Source organism: Schistosoma haematobium, chromosome 5 (genome assembly GCF_000699445.3).
Source record: "Schistosoma haematobium chromosome 5, whole genome shotgun sequence".
Taxonomy (NCBI): Eukaryota; Metazoa; Platyhelminthes; class Trematoda; order Strigeidida; family Schistosomatidae; genus Schistosoma; species Schistosoma haematobium.
The window spans coordinates 16941765-16959936 of NC_067200.1; the positions used below are offsets into that span (position 1 = coordinate 16941765).

The 18172-nt window shown below is 37.5% G+C and overlaps 1 protein-coding gene across 2 annotated transcripts in view; it reads right to left on the bottom strand.

The window, feature by feature from the left end:
- MS3_00009264 (uncharacterized protein) overlaps window positions 1–18172 on the bottom strand; it is a 43942-nt gene that overhangs the window by 20197 nt on the left and 5573 nt on the right. The window contains exons 3-6 of one of the 2 annotated variants that reach the window (XM_051217614.1): window positions 15256–15563; window positions 11442–11691; window positions 8346–8559; window positions 7313–7529 (exon numbers count right to left, since the gene is read on the bottom strand). In XM_051217614.1, coding sequence (XP_051065030.1) covers window positions 7313–7398 — 86 coding nt within the window. In that variant the 5' untranslated portion in view covers window positions 7399–7529; window positions 8346–8559; window positions 11442–11691; window positions 15256–15563. Of the gene's footprint in view, window positions 1–7312; window positions 7530–8345; window positions 8560–11441; window positions 11692–15255; window positions 15564–18172 lie in introns of those variants that run through there. The other variant, XM_051217616.1, reaches the window with a different exon arrangement.

An 18172-nucleotide genomic window follows, 5' to 3' on the forward strand; every position in this document is an offset into this window, starting at 1 on the left:
GATAAGGTCTCCCATTCCGGTCTTAAATTAAGACTGGAAAGTTTCGGAATCCATTATAAGCCATAGAATGGATAAGTGAATTACTGAATGGCAAGAAATAAAGGGTAAGGGTAAATGGAGCTCTCTCATTGTGAAACCTGCAAAATAGTGGAGTTCCCCATGGCACAATCCTCGGATCTGTTACTTTTTTATCTTGTGTCAATGAATTACCAACTGTGGCAAAGTCGCTCGTTATACTCATCACCAATGACATAAAGATCTGGTGACCCATACACAATATGTCAGATGGAATAGCATTACAGGATGATCTCAACTCATTGGTGGCATGGATGGACGGATGGCCACTAGAAGTAAATCTTACCAACAGTGTGGTGATGCAACTAAATAACGATGACGGCTCGTATCACTACACAATATGTGAGTTCGTGTTACCCGAAGTAATGGGCTACAAATACTTAGGTGTCATAACAAACAACGATCTCTAAACTACTAGTAACTGTAGAGCCGCTGTCGCAAAAGGGTATTATAGACTACTCGCAGGTCTTTTCACTATTTGAATAAAGAAATGTTTAGATTATAATACCCGACGTTTATGAGCCCGCCTTTGGAATATCGGATTCAAGTAGATAGTCGTTGTTTTAAGTATGGGGCGGATATGCTGGTACGAGTCCGACGACGAGGGACTAAAATGTCGAAAGGTCTATCTGGCCTACTTTATGGAAGCGGACTGAGACACCTCAACGTAATTTCGCTATCCTACAGTAGAATAGGGGGTGACATCACGCTGGCTTACCGGATACTGAACGATGACCTTGGTATTAATATGTTGTAGTGTGGCATCGAGTCGCGTTTGACTATGAACACCAATACAAGGAGGTTGCGTACCAGAAATCAGAAGGCGGTTGCAGGTTGCAACGAGATATATTCATTGGAGATCTCGTGGTATCAAAAGAATACCAAGATCGTGCCAAAGAAATACAAGTGGAATCAGTGGGCGAACCTAAGAGCGTACAACGTCACAATCAACGGAAGGATAATGCAAGAATAGTGGATGTTTTTAGTACAGTTAAACAAACAAGTACAGTAAAACAATCACTGCTATAATTGGTTATAACAATTGTTCCCATTAAACCAATCGCGTTCTCTTGATAAAAATAGATCACTACAAAGTCATATTTTTTTCTTCTATCTAGGACTGATCATTTGAGAGGACATTCGTAGAAAATTCAAAAACCGAGATCAAATCGCCTACATCTAGAGTTTCGTTTCTCGCACTGTGTAATAAATTACTGCATTTCTCTACCAGAATAAATAATATCCACACCTGTCGATATGTTCAGAACGAGATTGGACTTCCATAGTGTTACAAACTGCAAGGAATAATATAGGTCGATAGACCACTATCCTCATTACTGAAAACTAAAGTCGTGTTGACGTAACGGAATCCACTCATTGATGATTCAATGGAAAATTCCACAGTCATCTTCCATGGAGTTCGTTTAGGACTTTTCAACCTTTATAGAATAGCCTCACAAATTCTCTTTTTCGGAGGACAGTAAATGTGAGGGCATATCAGATGCTTATTTTTTACCAAGAAATTTGAAAACTAAGATCAAGTCTCATCCGGTTCTTCTATATGACAGTGAAAATAGGTCCAGTTTAGCCAATCGAGAATCATACGGGAGCGTCGCTATTCCGGACGTCAAATCAGTTGCGGTTCTCCTAGTCGTTTACAACGGCTCGCTGTCTCTTTTCGGTCAGGAGTTAGCCGCTTTTATGCAGCACTCGAGTTCAGGACGAACGAACTCTGTATATAAAGCCTAAAAGGTTGTAGCATCAATATGGCTAAACGCTCAACTTATGGATCATATAGTTCAAAAAACTTTGGCGACTATTGCACATCAGTGTGCAGCAGCTTTTAGGTCTTATTAATAATGACTCCTATGTCGTTTTGCGTGTGCACAACAGGTAGCTCAGCGTTATTCACTGTGACCAATATGCATAACAATGCACTCCGAAGTATTTATCAGCAACTGCCAATTTCTAGACCCTTTAGATGATTTCCCGGGGCCATTCAGAAGTTCTAACTTATCATCTTTACTTCATCTATCTCTTCATATCTTTACATCACCGACATGTAAAGTGGCAGATGATGATCAGAAACTGGAAGGTCATACACATTCAAAAGGAATAACTATGACCACCAAACTGTTAAAATGCCACTGGTATTCGGAGTTTGACAACATTTTCACACATTACATCTTTATTATCGAAGTATGTCTAACCAGTCAACTCAGAAGTGAAGAGGTTCTAAGACATATTTAAAGGACTACAGATATATCTGGAAGAGTTTGTTCTAAGCTGGCTAACGGTCACAGGAGCCATGTAGAGCGGCGTACCCACTCATGACCAGGTGCAGATGCGTGACCGACCGCCTCCAGCTAGATGTGTTCCCCAAAACTGATAAGGTTAGCATCAAATGACAAAGACTTCCAGCACTATTTTTTTGTGGATTTATTTACCATTACACTGCACTTAAAGGCACTCTGCTAAGTGAAGTTTCCAAGGTAGGCAAATTTAGATTCATCCCTAACATTTGTTGACGTCCAACCATGAAGTCCGTTATCCCCACAAATAAACTGCCGTCAATCTCGATATTTCTTACCTTAAAAAACAACTGGTATTGTGGAACTTTGTTAAAAGCTTTGCTGAAGCCAATATAAGCCAGACCTATGGGTAACTTTTGATCTTTAAGAGCACACAAACTTTCATGGGCTACCCAAGCTGCTTTGCAAAACAACTTTCGAATGATATTTTCTAAATTAATAACAACCACGCCATATTTTTGTAATGATCTTATATTAACTTATCAATTTATCTGGGTCCGTTTCTTGTTGTTACGGTGATGTTTCAAGTCTTCAGTTTCGTTCAATAAGGATTGACTTAGCGGTTCTGCTCCACTAATTCGGGTGAATTTGATAGTTATCATGAGGTTAATATTTATTAGATGTGAATCAATATGACTTGAGACCCTGCGGTTCTGAAACAAAATCTTTGTTGCTTAATTCATATTCGATGTTAAATGAATTAATTATTTGCTAATTCAAATAATGAGCCTGATAAACTATTTCAACTCTTCAATATAAGTAATTGAACTTGACTAACAAGAGTTTTGGCTGCACTCTGTTCCTTGCACCTACTCCTGATGCATTTCTGTAATAACGTAGTTTGTGTGGTGTGGTCGTCAAGCTAGCCGTTACATCTCGATACGACGAAAGGATAACCCACGTCAGATATTAACCTAGGACTGTGACTTAGACGTATACTAGAAGGCTGCACCATTCCCACCCAACTGCAGTAGGTTCCCTACGATCATAATGAATAAATCACGTCGGCGATCTAAAGTTGAATTTAAGTCCATTATTAGAGGCTGTGTTGTAGTCTGTCAAAACAAACTTACTGAAGTATCAGGTCACATCATGATCTATCCATTCCAAACTATCCCAAAAATCTTGCCTCTATAATTCCATCTTTCGTCGTTGAACTAGTATTTAGCCAATTTTCCATGCTCGTAAAAAGAATTCCAGCCCTAATATTCACGTAGGATCTCAAAATTAGTTCATGTTCCATACTAAATGACACTAGGATGTTCTTGTATGCTACACAAAACAGTAATATTGCATACATCACAATTTATTTTAAAAGCCATCAATATGGTCTGGAATTCGCCTTAATCCTTCGTAGCGTGATGCGTATGACGAAAATTTGTGTCGATGTGTAGGACTGGTAGCCACTTTCTTTTATTAAGAATAGTAGTTCTATTTCTTCAATCAACTAATCTTCTGACAACAATAATTTTAGCTACCTCAAATACATACTCTGTGTATAAGACCACTGACAATTCTCACCAACCTGGTGTGTTTGGCAGGATTTGGACAATACGTTTTATAAATTAGCTCTCGGATAGTTCAATTTTTTCAATTATACAATTCATTCACAAAATAATCTTGTCTTTGAACCCGTTTGGAGACCCGGATACTATTGAAGTTAACCATGTTATGGAATCCAGCCGTTACGTAATAAATGACATCGTAGACAAATTTGAAGCCAGTCAGTCAAATATCAGAGTCGATATCTTTAGTTACACTAGACTTGTAGCTGAAGTCACTAATGAGTAGATGAGCCAAATTTAGAAAAGGGGGGAAGAACCAGTGACTTTCGAAGTTGAATCAGATAGTTGGTGAATAGATAATGCTAGAATATGAAGACAATCCAAGATCTGAGCTAATACAAGAATAACTCCGCTGGCCAGTCCAACAATGACATTAGTATTACAGATGGACCGGAGTGTCATGGAGTAGTCACTATAGCAAATTATGAATAGCTTGTTAACTTCAAACTTTTGTCCTTACAACATTGCCTTCTTACATGATTTCGGTGTGTGTGCAAGATCCGAATCAACCATGTCTGTATGACTAAATGAGGACTGATGGAGCCACATCTAGTGCTTCCAGGTTTTTCATGGTGGTCTAGCTTCGATTGACTCACAAATTCAACTATTAGATTGCTATAATACCCATAAAACCCGCCTCCAATTATAATCATCATATGCTCACTGGATACCGACTTCAAGAAGCATTCCCCGGAGTCCTAGTGCGAAGACTTGACCAGTGGAGTCCAACTGGGTCTGTTGTGAGATAGTAACTCAGATGACAAAGGTGGACGGCGACGCAACTTCGTTGATTGGTCGATATTAGCCATTAGCACAGTCGTATGCCAGCTGGGTGGATCAGGGGTTAAGCGTTCGCACGCGAGACTGACTGGCCTTGGGTTTGAATCCCGCGAGGTGGAATTGTGGATACAGTTTGCTGGGTCCCAGGATAGTTAAGAAAGTCAGGTAATCTAATGGATGGCTACTTAATTTGCTCCGTCACAAACAATACATTGTCACGACTCACAGGATACAAACCAAAGATCACAAATAGGTTAATAATACGTTAGCTTATTTAGGCATGTAGGACAGTTTTTCGAGTTATTAGTTGGGTAAATAAACTTTGATGTCCAATCGGTTAAAATAAAGTATTTTGCGCCGAACATGTACTCATGAAGTTTTTTTATTATCTATCCACAACCAAAGCCTCCTTATGGGTCTTGCTTAATCATCTCGAAACAAAAATAACAGGTCCCCCGTTTCACTCTAGAACTGCACCTTACAACAATGGTGAAAACGGTTAGAGGAGAGCCTCACCATTTCAAAACTGTTCCTTATTGTATCCTCGCGTCGTCGTCTCAATACAATCTCTTTACCGGAAACCAGGCAGGAGAGTGTAGACAATACTTTTGTAAAGCCAGGGATAATTCTGGAATGAAGCTGTAGAGCACCAATCCATAATCTGGATACTGAGATATTCTTAAGTGACGGTGCTTGTATTGGGGGAGCGAGACGACTCATATTAGATTTAAAACACTTAGCACTTACAGTATAGCCTAAGAACTTGACAGAAATAAGTTGAGACTGACACGGATAAATTTACAGCCAAATAAGCGTCTAAGTTGTTTTAAAAGACGTTCCATATGTGACTTCACATTTTCAGCATGAACTACGATATCATCCTGACACGACTGAACACCATCAGAGCCGGTGATAATCTCATTTATAACCTTCTGGAGTACTGCAAGGGAAACATTTAGTCCGAATGGTAGGGATTTGTATCTGAAAAACCAGAATGGTGTATTAATGGTAGTTAGTTCACTAGATTTCATGCAATGGGATTCGCAAATACGCATCTCCCAAACCTGTTTCAGAAAATTACCTTGACCCTCATAATTTATGTATCTTTATGTCAGGCTGTAATCACCATACTTCCTCGGTGGTTTACTACCCGCCTTAAGTGGAGTTACAATGAGAGTAACTCAATTAGAGTGCCTAGTCGGGATTATTATCCATTTTCCAACCAGCTTAACTTCAAAACCTACCTTGAACCATGTGGAATTAACCTAACCTTCAAAGACAGACACTCCCTATACTTCTAAGTGCACTGGTCGGATATCGATTTCTTGAAACCTTCGAGACGGTACGGTAGTCTAGTCACTGAACTACACCAATTACAACCAGTGTGGTAGTTATTTGTGGATTTGTAACTTGAGTGAGTGCATCTTGCCTTACGGTGGTAGGATGCCAGCGGCTATCATTATCAGGCAGGAGGTTGGTTGGATGTAATGTGAAAATAACGTGATAATCGAGTGTTAAAACATCAAATGTTCGCCTACATGAATACCAATAGGTTGTCAAACATCATGATACGTCTTCGACCACATCAATGCACAGATAAAAATCCGACAGAGGTCATTTTCAAATTTCGGATATAGATGACACTTAGATCACAGAAATTTTCGAGGCTTGATAACCAAGTCAATCGTCAGTCAATGAACACATCGAAATTGACAAAATTTATCAATCATTTTGAAAAACCATGAACAAACATAGGACCAAAAATCAGACCAAACGGTTGGACAGCCAAAATAAATATACATAGGACGACAGGATAAAGACGAACACTAAAGTTCGACAGGATAGGCTGTCAGCCGTATGTAGCGATATTCGAATAGCTCACTTGTTCATGAAGTTTGTGCTGCTTTTGTTCAGATGAACAAGAAAATCCTCACGGTAAAATCACTCAATCCAAAGAAGGAAAATCCAATTCCTGCCGGTCTTTATAATCCGATTTTTATTTGGTGCAACCCCGGGAACAAATCACCGGTCGTTAATTCCTATAGCTAAACATAACTTCTTCAACTAACCCGCTTTGGCCTTAAGCCTTCTTCATAAGTGCCGCCTATGCTATATTTCTATTTTAGAAAATACTATAACTACTGAAACCACATTGAAGTCTTACCTCTGATGTGGTGTACAAGATGAAGGGTTTCTAATTTTGGCATCGCTGATAACTCCGAACCACAGCCTGTCAAGTTAGTAAGACAGACCACTACAACAGTCTGACCAGGGGTATGTATTAAAGAGAAATTTTTTGAGTTATATATTCAAGACTTAGATACTCTGCGGCTACTTTGTCATGTCATATCAGTGAACGTCAAATCAACTCATCTGTTATACTTTCGTGCGCTGCTAAGTTTACAATGTATGTATAGTTTATTCTTCACGTTTAGGAAAACATCGCTAACCCCATTACTTAGTCCATCAGTTCTGTAGAGCAAAAAGTTTAGTTATTCACTTTAAAGTATTTTCAATTCAAACTACTAAGTCTCATTCGTTTCAAACATGATGCAACTGATATGGAAATCACTAACTTACACGCTAAAACACGAATGACATTTATTCGATTTGATGATTAACACAAGCACTTGATAAATCAAATAAATTTTAATGTCATAAAACATAGAAATGTAGTTCGTTGTTTGGTGAGAATAAGATAGTAAATGAACTTCATTTCTTACGTTGGCCACCACCAGATAACATTACTGCTATGCGAACAAATATGTTCACAGCATCCAATAAAATTCGAATGGAACTGAAGTAAAGAAAAGAATCAAGATCCACCATTAACTACTTTGAATATTTCAACATAGTAAAATAATCACCAACATAGCAGTGTAGTCAAAGAAATATGAGTTCCTAACTATCAATAAGGTTTGTGAAAATAGAGTAAACTTTTAGGTCCAATATTGAGTAGTTTTTCATCAATAAATTCGATAGACAAAAATGGATTTTTGTATAATATAAATGACAGGCAAGTTAACATATTGAAAAATTTAATACCTATAATTTAAGCTTATTGAGAAAGTTAGAAAATGCATGTAATATGACAATTAATACTTAATTATGGTAAAACGGGAGTAAAAATAGATTTTCCTTCATATCAACTCATATGTGAAATGCATTGTTAAGTTTAACAGCACTTTTTGTATGTCAATCCGAAATTAATGTGGTACGACTTCAAAACAATGTTTGCCTTAAACCTGGCCACTTTTGGATTATGAACTTATATATAGGACTACAGAACTGGAAGAGAATTTACTGAAATGAATATTCTTTTTTATATGTTTTCTTTTTTAAAAAAAACTGTATTCTCTCCCTTTCCAATCCTCTTTCGTATATTAAGTTATCCTACTTACCGATATTCAGTAACCGGTATCCATTCTAATGGCATTTGAGAGTACGGAGTGTCATGTTTACCAGTTACTGTAATTGCATTTTTTTAAATACATACAACCGTTACTTTCGATCTCAATGCATCCCTCAAAAATGGAAACAGTTCACGGTTTAATGATAATCTTGCATAGTAATACACTGGCGGGTAGAGTTCAATTATTAGAAAATCACTAACTTGTTGATGGGGTCAAATGGTTTTAATACTTCTGGATTCTGAAATCCTTTGTTAGTTGGTAAATAGAAATTCGGAGGTGGATGAGATTCTGCCCGTCTTATCACATGTTGTGTATCGTAAAGTAGGAATCCAGAAAACAGAAGAAGGCCGCCGTAAAGACTGATAGACGCTAAACCAGATCCCAAACGACTTACAGGAGATAGAAACATGGAACCTTATAGAAGAAAACATGAGGTTAGATTATGTTTGCTTAGAACTTAAATCAACGATAATAATTGTACTTTTGGTTAACATTAAAGCTGTTGTAATAATGTGAAAAAATAGATTTCAAATGCTGTGAACATACCGTCACTTAAAAAGTTAACTGAAAACCCATTTTAACCACATTGGTAATTACACATTTACTGATCAAGAAGTCTAGTTTTTCGTACCCAATGATGCGTTAAGACGCTAGAAATTATTCACTCAAGTCCTTTTCATGACATTAATAGATTAGTATTATTCATTGGTATAAATCATTTCAAGGTTTGATTTCGAACAATTAGAATCACTAAAAAAATGTCAAATAACTACATTTTAGGGTCTTTCATCAAGTTATTGATTTTCGGGCGCCTAGTGTTTAAATGTCTGACGACATTTATGTTGATTGTTCGAGTATTCTTTGTCAAAATGGTTTCGTTTAGATCAAAAAGAATGCATGATGCTTTTACCAAGATTTCAAAGAGGAAATACTAGCGCCATAAATTGTACTTGGTTAGGTCAAATTAACTTTCAGATATTTGATGCCCATACGAGTCGATCAGCTGATGCAAACTCTGACCGGCACTTAGTAACGGTTGTTGATAGAACGAACAAGAAAGGGAGTAAAAAACACCATAAACACCACCAGAAGCGATGAACAACGATCACATCTATATGCATATATAAATCAACACAATATGAAAAAACTAAAAGACGTCCAGGAGGAGAAATTTAATCTCAAACAAACTGAACAAACCATGCTGAACATTGCAACTTCCGTTTCCACACAAGCTAAGGTAACATCAACTAAACATAAATGGAAAAGTATACTAACCCACCAGGATAGAGGAAACCGAAGGAAAACACAAACTAAGAAAAAAGAGGCTTGACGAACCAAGAGAGCTAAAACGAAACAACTCCACCTGATAGAGAAACGACGTCAACAAACAACTTAAAGACAACATATAAACAAAACTAACAAATATAGACCAAATCTTCACACAAAATGAACACCGCTAAACACACAAATGTCTAAGCGCTATATTCGCGATAACAAACAACGAAACTTCATGCGACACAGAACCGACTACACAAATCAGCAAACAAGCACTGATAGACCACTATCAATAAATATTCAGCTACAAATCCATGATACAATTGACCAAAACAAACATGGAAACAAACCATCAAAACGATAGCCCCACCAGCCTATATGAGCTAGAGCAAACCATTAAATAATTGAAAAATGATAGAGCCTTTGGGAACATCACAAACAAAATGGCAACATATAGAGGAAAGAAACCAACAAAACATTATCTTAGGAGTAATGAACCAATTCTGGACTAATACAAACGAAACCCTATGCCTCTGGATTGATGGTAGACATTATCAGCATCTACGAACATAAAGATATGAACACAAACTCGAATAATTACCGGGACATATATTCTTACTGGACATTTTTGGCAAATTCTTTGGGTGAATAAATATGCCCACGACTCATCATAAGTAACATGCCCCTCAAACACTGACCAAACTCCAGAACGGACTAAAAGCCTTGGGAATGACAATCTCAACCGACAAGACAAAGACGATGACCGTAAATAAACAAAACAACCAGCCAACTTGTTTTGACGACACAGTTATTAAAGTAACGTCCTTTAACCATCTGCAATCCATAATCCAACTAGACGGACTGCCTGAACATGCAGTTGACCAAAAGGTTACTAAAGCTCGTTACGCAAAAATAGAAATCCAACTACTCTTAAAATCAGACATTAGTCAACTAACTAAAAGGAAGCTGATAGAATCCACTATAATTCCGACCTTAATCTATGGTCTAGAGACTATAGTATTAAGAAAGAAGGATTGGGTGCGACTCGTTGTCTTTAATACAGCAAAATGAATGATCCTCGGAATAAACAACCGTAGAGATCTAACAGTGGAGGAACTAAAAGGTAACATTAGTCTCTCAAACATGGCCACAAAAGTCCAGGAGAACCAACCAAACATATGGTACACAGACCCCGAAAGACCTGACAAATTGAAGATCATAATTATCGAAAGCACCATAACAAGTAAAAACACCTCGCAAAATGTTGACTAAGACAAATAAAACCCTATTTAAATGTGCTCAAAGAATTACCAACGACTTGGGCAGAGCACCCAACTAAGATAAAACTAAATAATGACGGAGAGTACAAACCGGAGAAAATTTGCCAAGGAACGCAAATATACGTATGCACAAACAAACTGTTGCAAATGTACACAACAATAAAAGGGATGAACAGACACTTAAGGAACAACCACTCAACAACTTAGACTTTCACAGATACAGAAGTACAAAAGTACCCGATGGCAGACTACTCAAAAACATACAAAACAGTGGGATGGCTAAATAGTCACATTTGATCATGTCACCTACAACCTTATCAACCCATAACAACAAACATAAAAAACATAAAAATCACTAAGTCAATAACCACACTACCAACACAACCGAACGGTCAAAAAGCCATCAGCCTACATAAATGACTATACACGGGTTGCACAAAAATTTGGCAGACAAAATAAAGGTATAATAAACCATTGTTACGTGATACACAAATAATGCTCGGCAATAACTGGGAAAGTATGACCAAGGAAAACCCAAACAGCTATTGTGCCCTGATAGTTGTGCCGTGTTTCAAGGAGCATCTTCAAAAAAGCCAATAGGCTTCACCAACCTTATGCCTGGAAGGGGTATTTGGTTAAAAAATGATCAGAGACTAATTGCAACCGGTGTATTTATGGAAAATACGTTACTAATCAATATAAAAAACATGAATCAGAATTCTATAATGATAATTAACCTACCGACAGATGACACAAAAACAACTCCTAAACCAATCGCCAAAGGACCACCCCAGTTGATGAAACGGTCTGATGGTGCTGTCACTGCAACCAGTGACAAGGAACCCACTATACCTCCGGTATACAAAGCAGCCTGAATAAGAATGGGTCCGCCAACTAAGCATATAGGCATCAGGATACCGCCTAAACTCACAGAATATGCAACCCATGCTAAATGCTTAACACTTAGACCCGATTGTGGATATGTAAGTGACTAGAAAAAGAACATACAAGTGAATTCAGATAAAAACATAAAAAAATATTGTGTTGGAAAACTTTTCAATTAAAAAGCATGAAACACTTTTTTTAAAAGCATTCAATGAAATGAAAGGTCCAAAAGTTAATTGATTCTAGTTGATTTATGAAATTTTGATCAAAAGAGACTGGTGCACTTACTATCAACCAAACAGATACTAAACATTACGATGTAGATTTAGACCAATGATAGTAAATTAATTAGCTCAAGTAAATATAAACTATGTTGTACGTGAAAACGATTAAATGTTTTCATAAGCATCGAAATGAATCTCAAACATACACAATGGTTAACTGGGGTTTCATACAGAAGCCAGCCGGGGAATTCATCCCGATACAAAAAATTGACTTAAGTAAAATTATTCGAATAAAAGGCAACACCTAAGTTACTAGATCCACTAACTCAGACACACCAAATGATGTTAGAAATGGAGAAAATCACATATACTACAGATTAAGACACGGATTCTATAGTTTAGAAGATACCACGAAAACTAACTGAACTCCCAATCTGATCGAATCCTATGAAATATTATGCGCTATTAGCATAGACAAAATACGTGTTATTCACCACCATCAAACAAAAAATCAACACTACATGAGATATGATCATCATATTATGCGACGCTTCAAGTCGCCATACCACATTAGCACAAGATTAAATAATTTAAAGACGAATCCCAGAATAGTTAAATTAGTGGTCGTTGTTGTTGTAAAAGCCTTTTTAGTATGCACCGTCTTTCGCGTTCGCACTTTGATGCAAAAGGAATAAAAGCTATGTACACCCAAGACTACATAGTTACCTCATCGATTTTTAATTTGTATAGGAAAATCCATATTACCGGTTCCAGAGGCAAATTACGAAATCGTCTCTTACATATTGGTTTAAAAACCTATTTATGTGATGCATAAATAAAGTGATGATTTTTCCATGATGAAGACCGTTCTTAAATGACAATCCAATTGAAAAATTGTCCGAGGGAACGACTCCGAATATAGTGTGTGACTAAATGATATTAAGAATGATCAGAATGAAGCGCACTTCTTTTACATTCATTAGTCGAGAGGCATACAGTTTGCCCAAGAACCTTCCTTTAGCAGTGTTATATCTACAACTTGGACCTTCCAAGTCGCAAATGAGAAGACAGAAAACGAGTGAGAAGGAATGTTATTCCAGTGTCCAATATGGTACAAAACTCTCGGGTATTTGTATTTTTTGGCAAAAACGGAATCATCATTAGTCATCCAATCTGCGTGCAGTGGTTTTTAGCATTTGTCCAATCTGGTAGATACACGTCGAGATTCTAGGGTGTCCTTCTAAATGATGATTACATGGAATGTCTTCGGCTCGTTCAGGGCTTCTTTGAGTTCACCGGGAGTTGCCCCCACACCTGTTCTCTCTGAAGTCTCTTGTGTAAAACTTTCTGCTCGGGTCCGATTGAAACTTGGTCACTGCATTTCTCTTGAAGGTTGTGCTTTTTTGCCCTTTCGTCTTTTATATCATCTGCTTTCGTCTTCCTTAGGGCATCTTTTGAAGTGAATTCACAAGCATTTGAAAAGGAACTGGCGTTATGTAATCTTGGTCCTACCATCCCTCTGAATTTGATTGGCATGTCTTATACAAGACCCGACACTTTTCGAACTAAGTACAGTACTTTTCCAACCCAACGTTTAATAATATCTGGTTCACATTTTTAATCACCTTGAAACAGATCACTTGTGCTGGAATATCTCATCTACCCCTTTAGTCAAAGCCCGTTTTATCGTACTCATGCATCTTAGCCATTTAACTGGGGATGGTACGGAGAAGACCGTAGATGCGCAATGCCATTTTTACTGCAGAACCGTTTGAGAGCGGACGACATGAACTGAGTGCCACTGTCAGTTAATAAGACCTACAGAACCCTGAAACAAGCAAGCAATCTTGAAAATCTTATTGTATCCTCTGACGTCATGTTCGGCATACCGTATACTTCCGTCCACTTCGCAAAAGCATCCACAACAACTAAGAAATTCCCGCCTTGTATTGCATCAGTGAAATCAGCATGTAATCTTTGCCAAGGCTCCAGTGGAGTCCAATCCGTGTCGGGTAGAGACAGATATCTACCTCAGACAACGGATGAATGGTTGCACAAGATCATGGATTGATTGAAGTTAGAAATCAACACCGTTGGATGCCAGCTCAGTGATCTCGATTCTAAGCGTTCGCGAGCGAGACCGAAGGTTCTGAGTTCGAGTTCCACGTGCGGAATCGTGGGTGCGCGCTGCTGAGGAGTCCCAAACTAGGATGAAACGACCGTCTAGTGCTTCCAGGTTATCAGTGATGGTCTAGCTTACATTGACTCATGAATTCAACTATTAAAATTACTACAATCTCCATAAAACCTCCATTCTGACCATAATAAAAATTACTACAAACTTCTTAATAGTGAAACGACCCTTCATCCCAATGCTGTTTAAACCAACAGTAGTGGTCCTTGTTATAAAACAGTTCATCTATCGGATAATGTGTCACTCCTAAAATCGCTTATGACAAAGTGAAGTAAAATTGAGGACTAGACAACCCGAGCACCACATTTTCCCGAACTGCATATAGTTAAATATAAGGGTCTGTTGGAATTTCGTTAACAGCAAATATTATGAACACTATGTAAACTAATAGGTCATATAATTAGACGCCGATCGCATCATCATAAGCAGATTTGTTCACCTCACTTACTCTCGTCCAAGAGGTTAAATATCATTGTGAAGTAATTTAAATCAAAGAGGGTTTTGAAATCATAATGTAGTATATTAGAGGACTAAACCACTGACTCATCAAGCGTTCAGTTCGTTATAGTACTTGGTGTAACAGTATGTACGACTAGAATTGCAGTGTCAAACGGATGTTTTAAGGTATGAGGAAGCTTGAACTTAAACACTAGTGATACTTAAGACAAGTAATTTTATCTATAACAAACCAAAACACTAAACTATTAGTTCACTAGACAATCTGGAAGAGCTTGAGTCTTTGCTTTATTGCAACCTTAACGTGTGAAATCAAACACAACTCAGTAACTGTTTGTAACAGAGTGAAATTACTGGTAATAAGAGAAAACGAACAAGACGAGGAATAAAAACAACAATACCGTCGGTAGTAGCAAACCAAATATGAGTATGGAATGATACTAAGCTTAAAGTTTACATGAAGATGATGAATGAATGTATTTGAACTAACGACTATTTCGTGCCTTATCACTCAAGAATACCACTTATATATTACGATTTTCTGGTGAACTCTAACCAAAGATTACAATTTTCAACGTAACACGAACAAACAGTCTGTAGCTAAATATACCGATGTCCATATACTAAAACTATTGAACAGAAGTTTCACTTCAACCTTAGAAGCATTGTAGAAGTACTTACTCTGTCAATGGATAGATGATAATGGATTAGATTGTGTATGTTTGGAGTCAGTAAATTATTTAGTGGATACAAACCATGGTAGGTTATTCAACAAACTTATCAAAAAGATGATTACCTGACAAATAACTCCTGTAGCTATACTCAATACCGCCATTCCAATAGGAGCAAGCCACCCACCACTTAGCATCAAACGACACATAGTAGGAGACTGAAACAATGCGATAGTTGAACCAGCTGCAATTGTAGCACTGGCTAGTAAATAGCCATACGTCGCTCGAATACGCTGTTTAACGTAATCCGGCCAAGCAACTGAACGATCAAAAGCTGAGAGTGAACTATCTTTGCCAGCTAAACCATAAAGACAAAGACCACCAATACTAATTGCAGCTGCAGCACCCACTAAAGCTCGAGTTTTACTGAAATCTGAAAAAAATAAAAACCACGAACTTGAAGTTTACAACAATATACAAGGAAATGACGAACAACATTTACAATTTTTTATATTAAAATTTTTTCATCCCGTTTTGTCTAATAAAATGAACAGTTTCAAGAAGAAAGCTACTAGCTGTTATTTTCTGAAAAGTAATAATAAAAATATTCGCTTTTTCTCCAAACTGTGATCATTAATAATTCACCTGGCATTAGCTACATGGTCTACCATTCCTGGCAGTATATGAATTAATGTTAATTTGAAATGATCTGCTATAAAAATTGACTGAGGATACTGTCATACTAGTGGTAAACAGTAAATTCGAAGAACATAGAGGAAAAGATATACAGGTTGACACTCTAAAATGTTAGACATGTGTAGGGGTAAAAAATTTTTGGTAAGGGCAAACTTGAACATCGGGTTGAGACATTGTGACATATACCAGTGTACATACACACATATCGTGCTACTCCAACGAAATGCCGAAAGTGTTAGAATATCAAACTTTATTTAAATTTTTACTGGGGTTAAATTACAGCCGTAACTACAGAGGAACACGCAAAGGTTATATGAATGGAATGATGACAACATCATAAATCGTACCGCTCAGACGTAAAACCAATTTGCTTATTTACTTAAACCGCAGAAATATCGGTACCAATGGACACCAAAATAAATTATGCGTCACACAATAAGACCATTATATTATGGAGAGATGGGTGAAATGAAACATAATCAAAATAAATTAACGAACCAAAAGAAAATAACCGAACGACAGATGAATCAGTTCTAAGAATATTCCTTACTTTTATGAAGAATGTAAAAAGAACTACGGTAGGACCGTCACTGTCTTTTATTCTGGTTCGTGTCACCCCGCCCCACTAACACGCCGCTGGCTAGAATTAGTTAAATCAGCTCCCAGCAATTATCAGACATAACTGCTGTCTTCAACTCGTAAGCACGCTCCAACTACCAGGTTTTTCAATTATTACGAAAGCTTTGCATAATTTCCTTAATTTTGAATCTGCCCCTAACACTAAACTCACAGTCTATCGGAACAAAACGACATGCTTCAAACAGTTGTAAGGAGATTATAGAAAACTGGTGCCTATGAGGCGGGACGTTTCGCAAAGCCGTAAGAGATGCACCCGACCGTTTTCATGGTGTCATACAAACACAGTCAATGCTTGTCTACGCTTTTGAGTTACAAGTTTGCGTACTGAATGTAACACTTGATATTCGTAATTACTGTGTAATTGTAGTTATGATTCCTGAGTTATACCTCATGATATCCTAAGCTAGACTGAGTTTCATTGCCCTATGAAGAAAAATGAGATAGGTCTGTAGGTGTTAACATACATATTCATCCTTCTGAGCCGCTAGAAGAACTTGCTTACAGTGTATCTGGAACCACAGAACAACTTTACCAATCGATAAACGACCTACAGAGTGCTTAAATATAAAACTATATTATGTCTACATTACTTGTATGGTAATGAAACTGAATGGAAGCAACCCAATGGAGAGGAATGATGAAACACGATAATTAAAAATCTTAGTCTCCCTTACTTCATATAATTATAGCAAACGGATCCCTGAAAATCAGTAAATCCTCAACGGTTTATTCGTGCTAACTTGCAATTAGATAGTAGATTATCGGAATGCTTATTTTGCATGAAAACTAATCGATAGATCTCACATTAATGATAAGATGGGACCTATCCAAAATTTGCGAGTCTTGTCATCAACATTAATAACTTGGTTAGAACTAAAAATGGAAAAACTGGTTTCGAGCCTAGTTTTTACATTTAAGCTCACTACACAAGGATTTTTCTGGTCTGGAATTGGCAAGCTAACCTATAGCTTTCCAAATGCATGAAGTAATCATGTGCGAGAAGAACGATTCATGAACATTTTTGAATCCTGAAGCTCATGGTGCATTCTTTGCTACATAAGAGAGGATTTACACATTCACTTGCACACCAGTCGTTTACAAGGCAAAGGGCAGTGGTTACCAAGATCTTCAGCCTGAAACTGTTGCCAGCGTATTCGTAGATATGAAACACTAGCCGAAATTTCTCATACACACCGACGGTCAATTGTGAACGCCAATCTAAATGTGGACTTGTCCATTGACTGGTAATAATCTTAAAGCGCTAGAACTGATGATCATTCCAGGATGCAGGCATATCTTGCTGACGAGTCCCAATTAGGACGAAACGTGCATCCTGAACTCCACTGCTAGCCACCATCCGTCCTTTCATACATTAAATACCTCGTTTACATATCTTCCACCAGCCGTCCTTCACATCCTTTATGATTCATCCAATTCTGTTTTTATTCCGATCCCTTTCTGTTTGACTTTCGAATGTCTTCAGTTCACTCTTCTTAATCCTCATTCGAGAGCTATTCCAATTCTGATTGGCGTTACATATTACTTATATCTGTCAACATAAGGAGAATATACCACACTAGCACCCTGTTCTTGACCCAGGTATTCCTTACTCCGTGGTCCCAAAATATACAAGCAATGCTCCAAAGACATCTATAACTGAATACTAGTAACCCACGAATATCTTTTATTATTAGTGGGCATGTTACC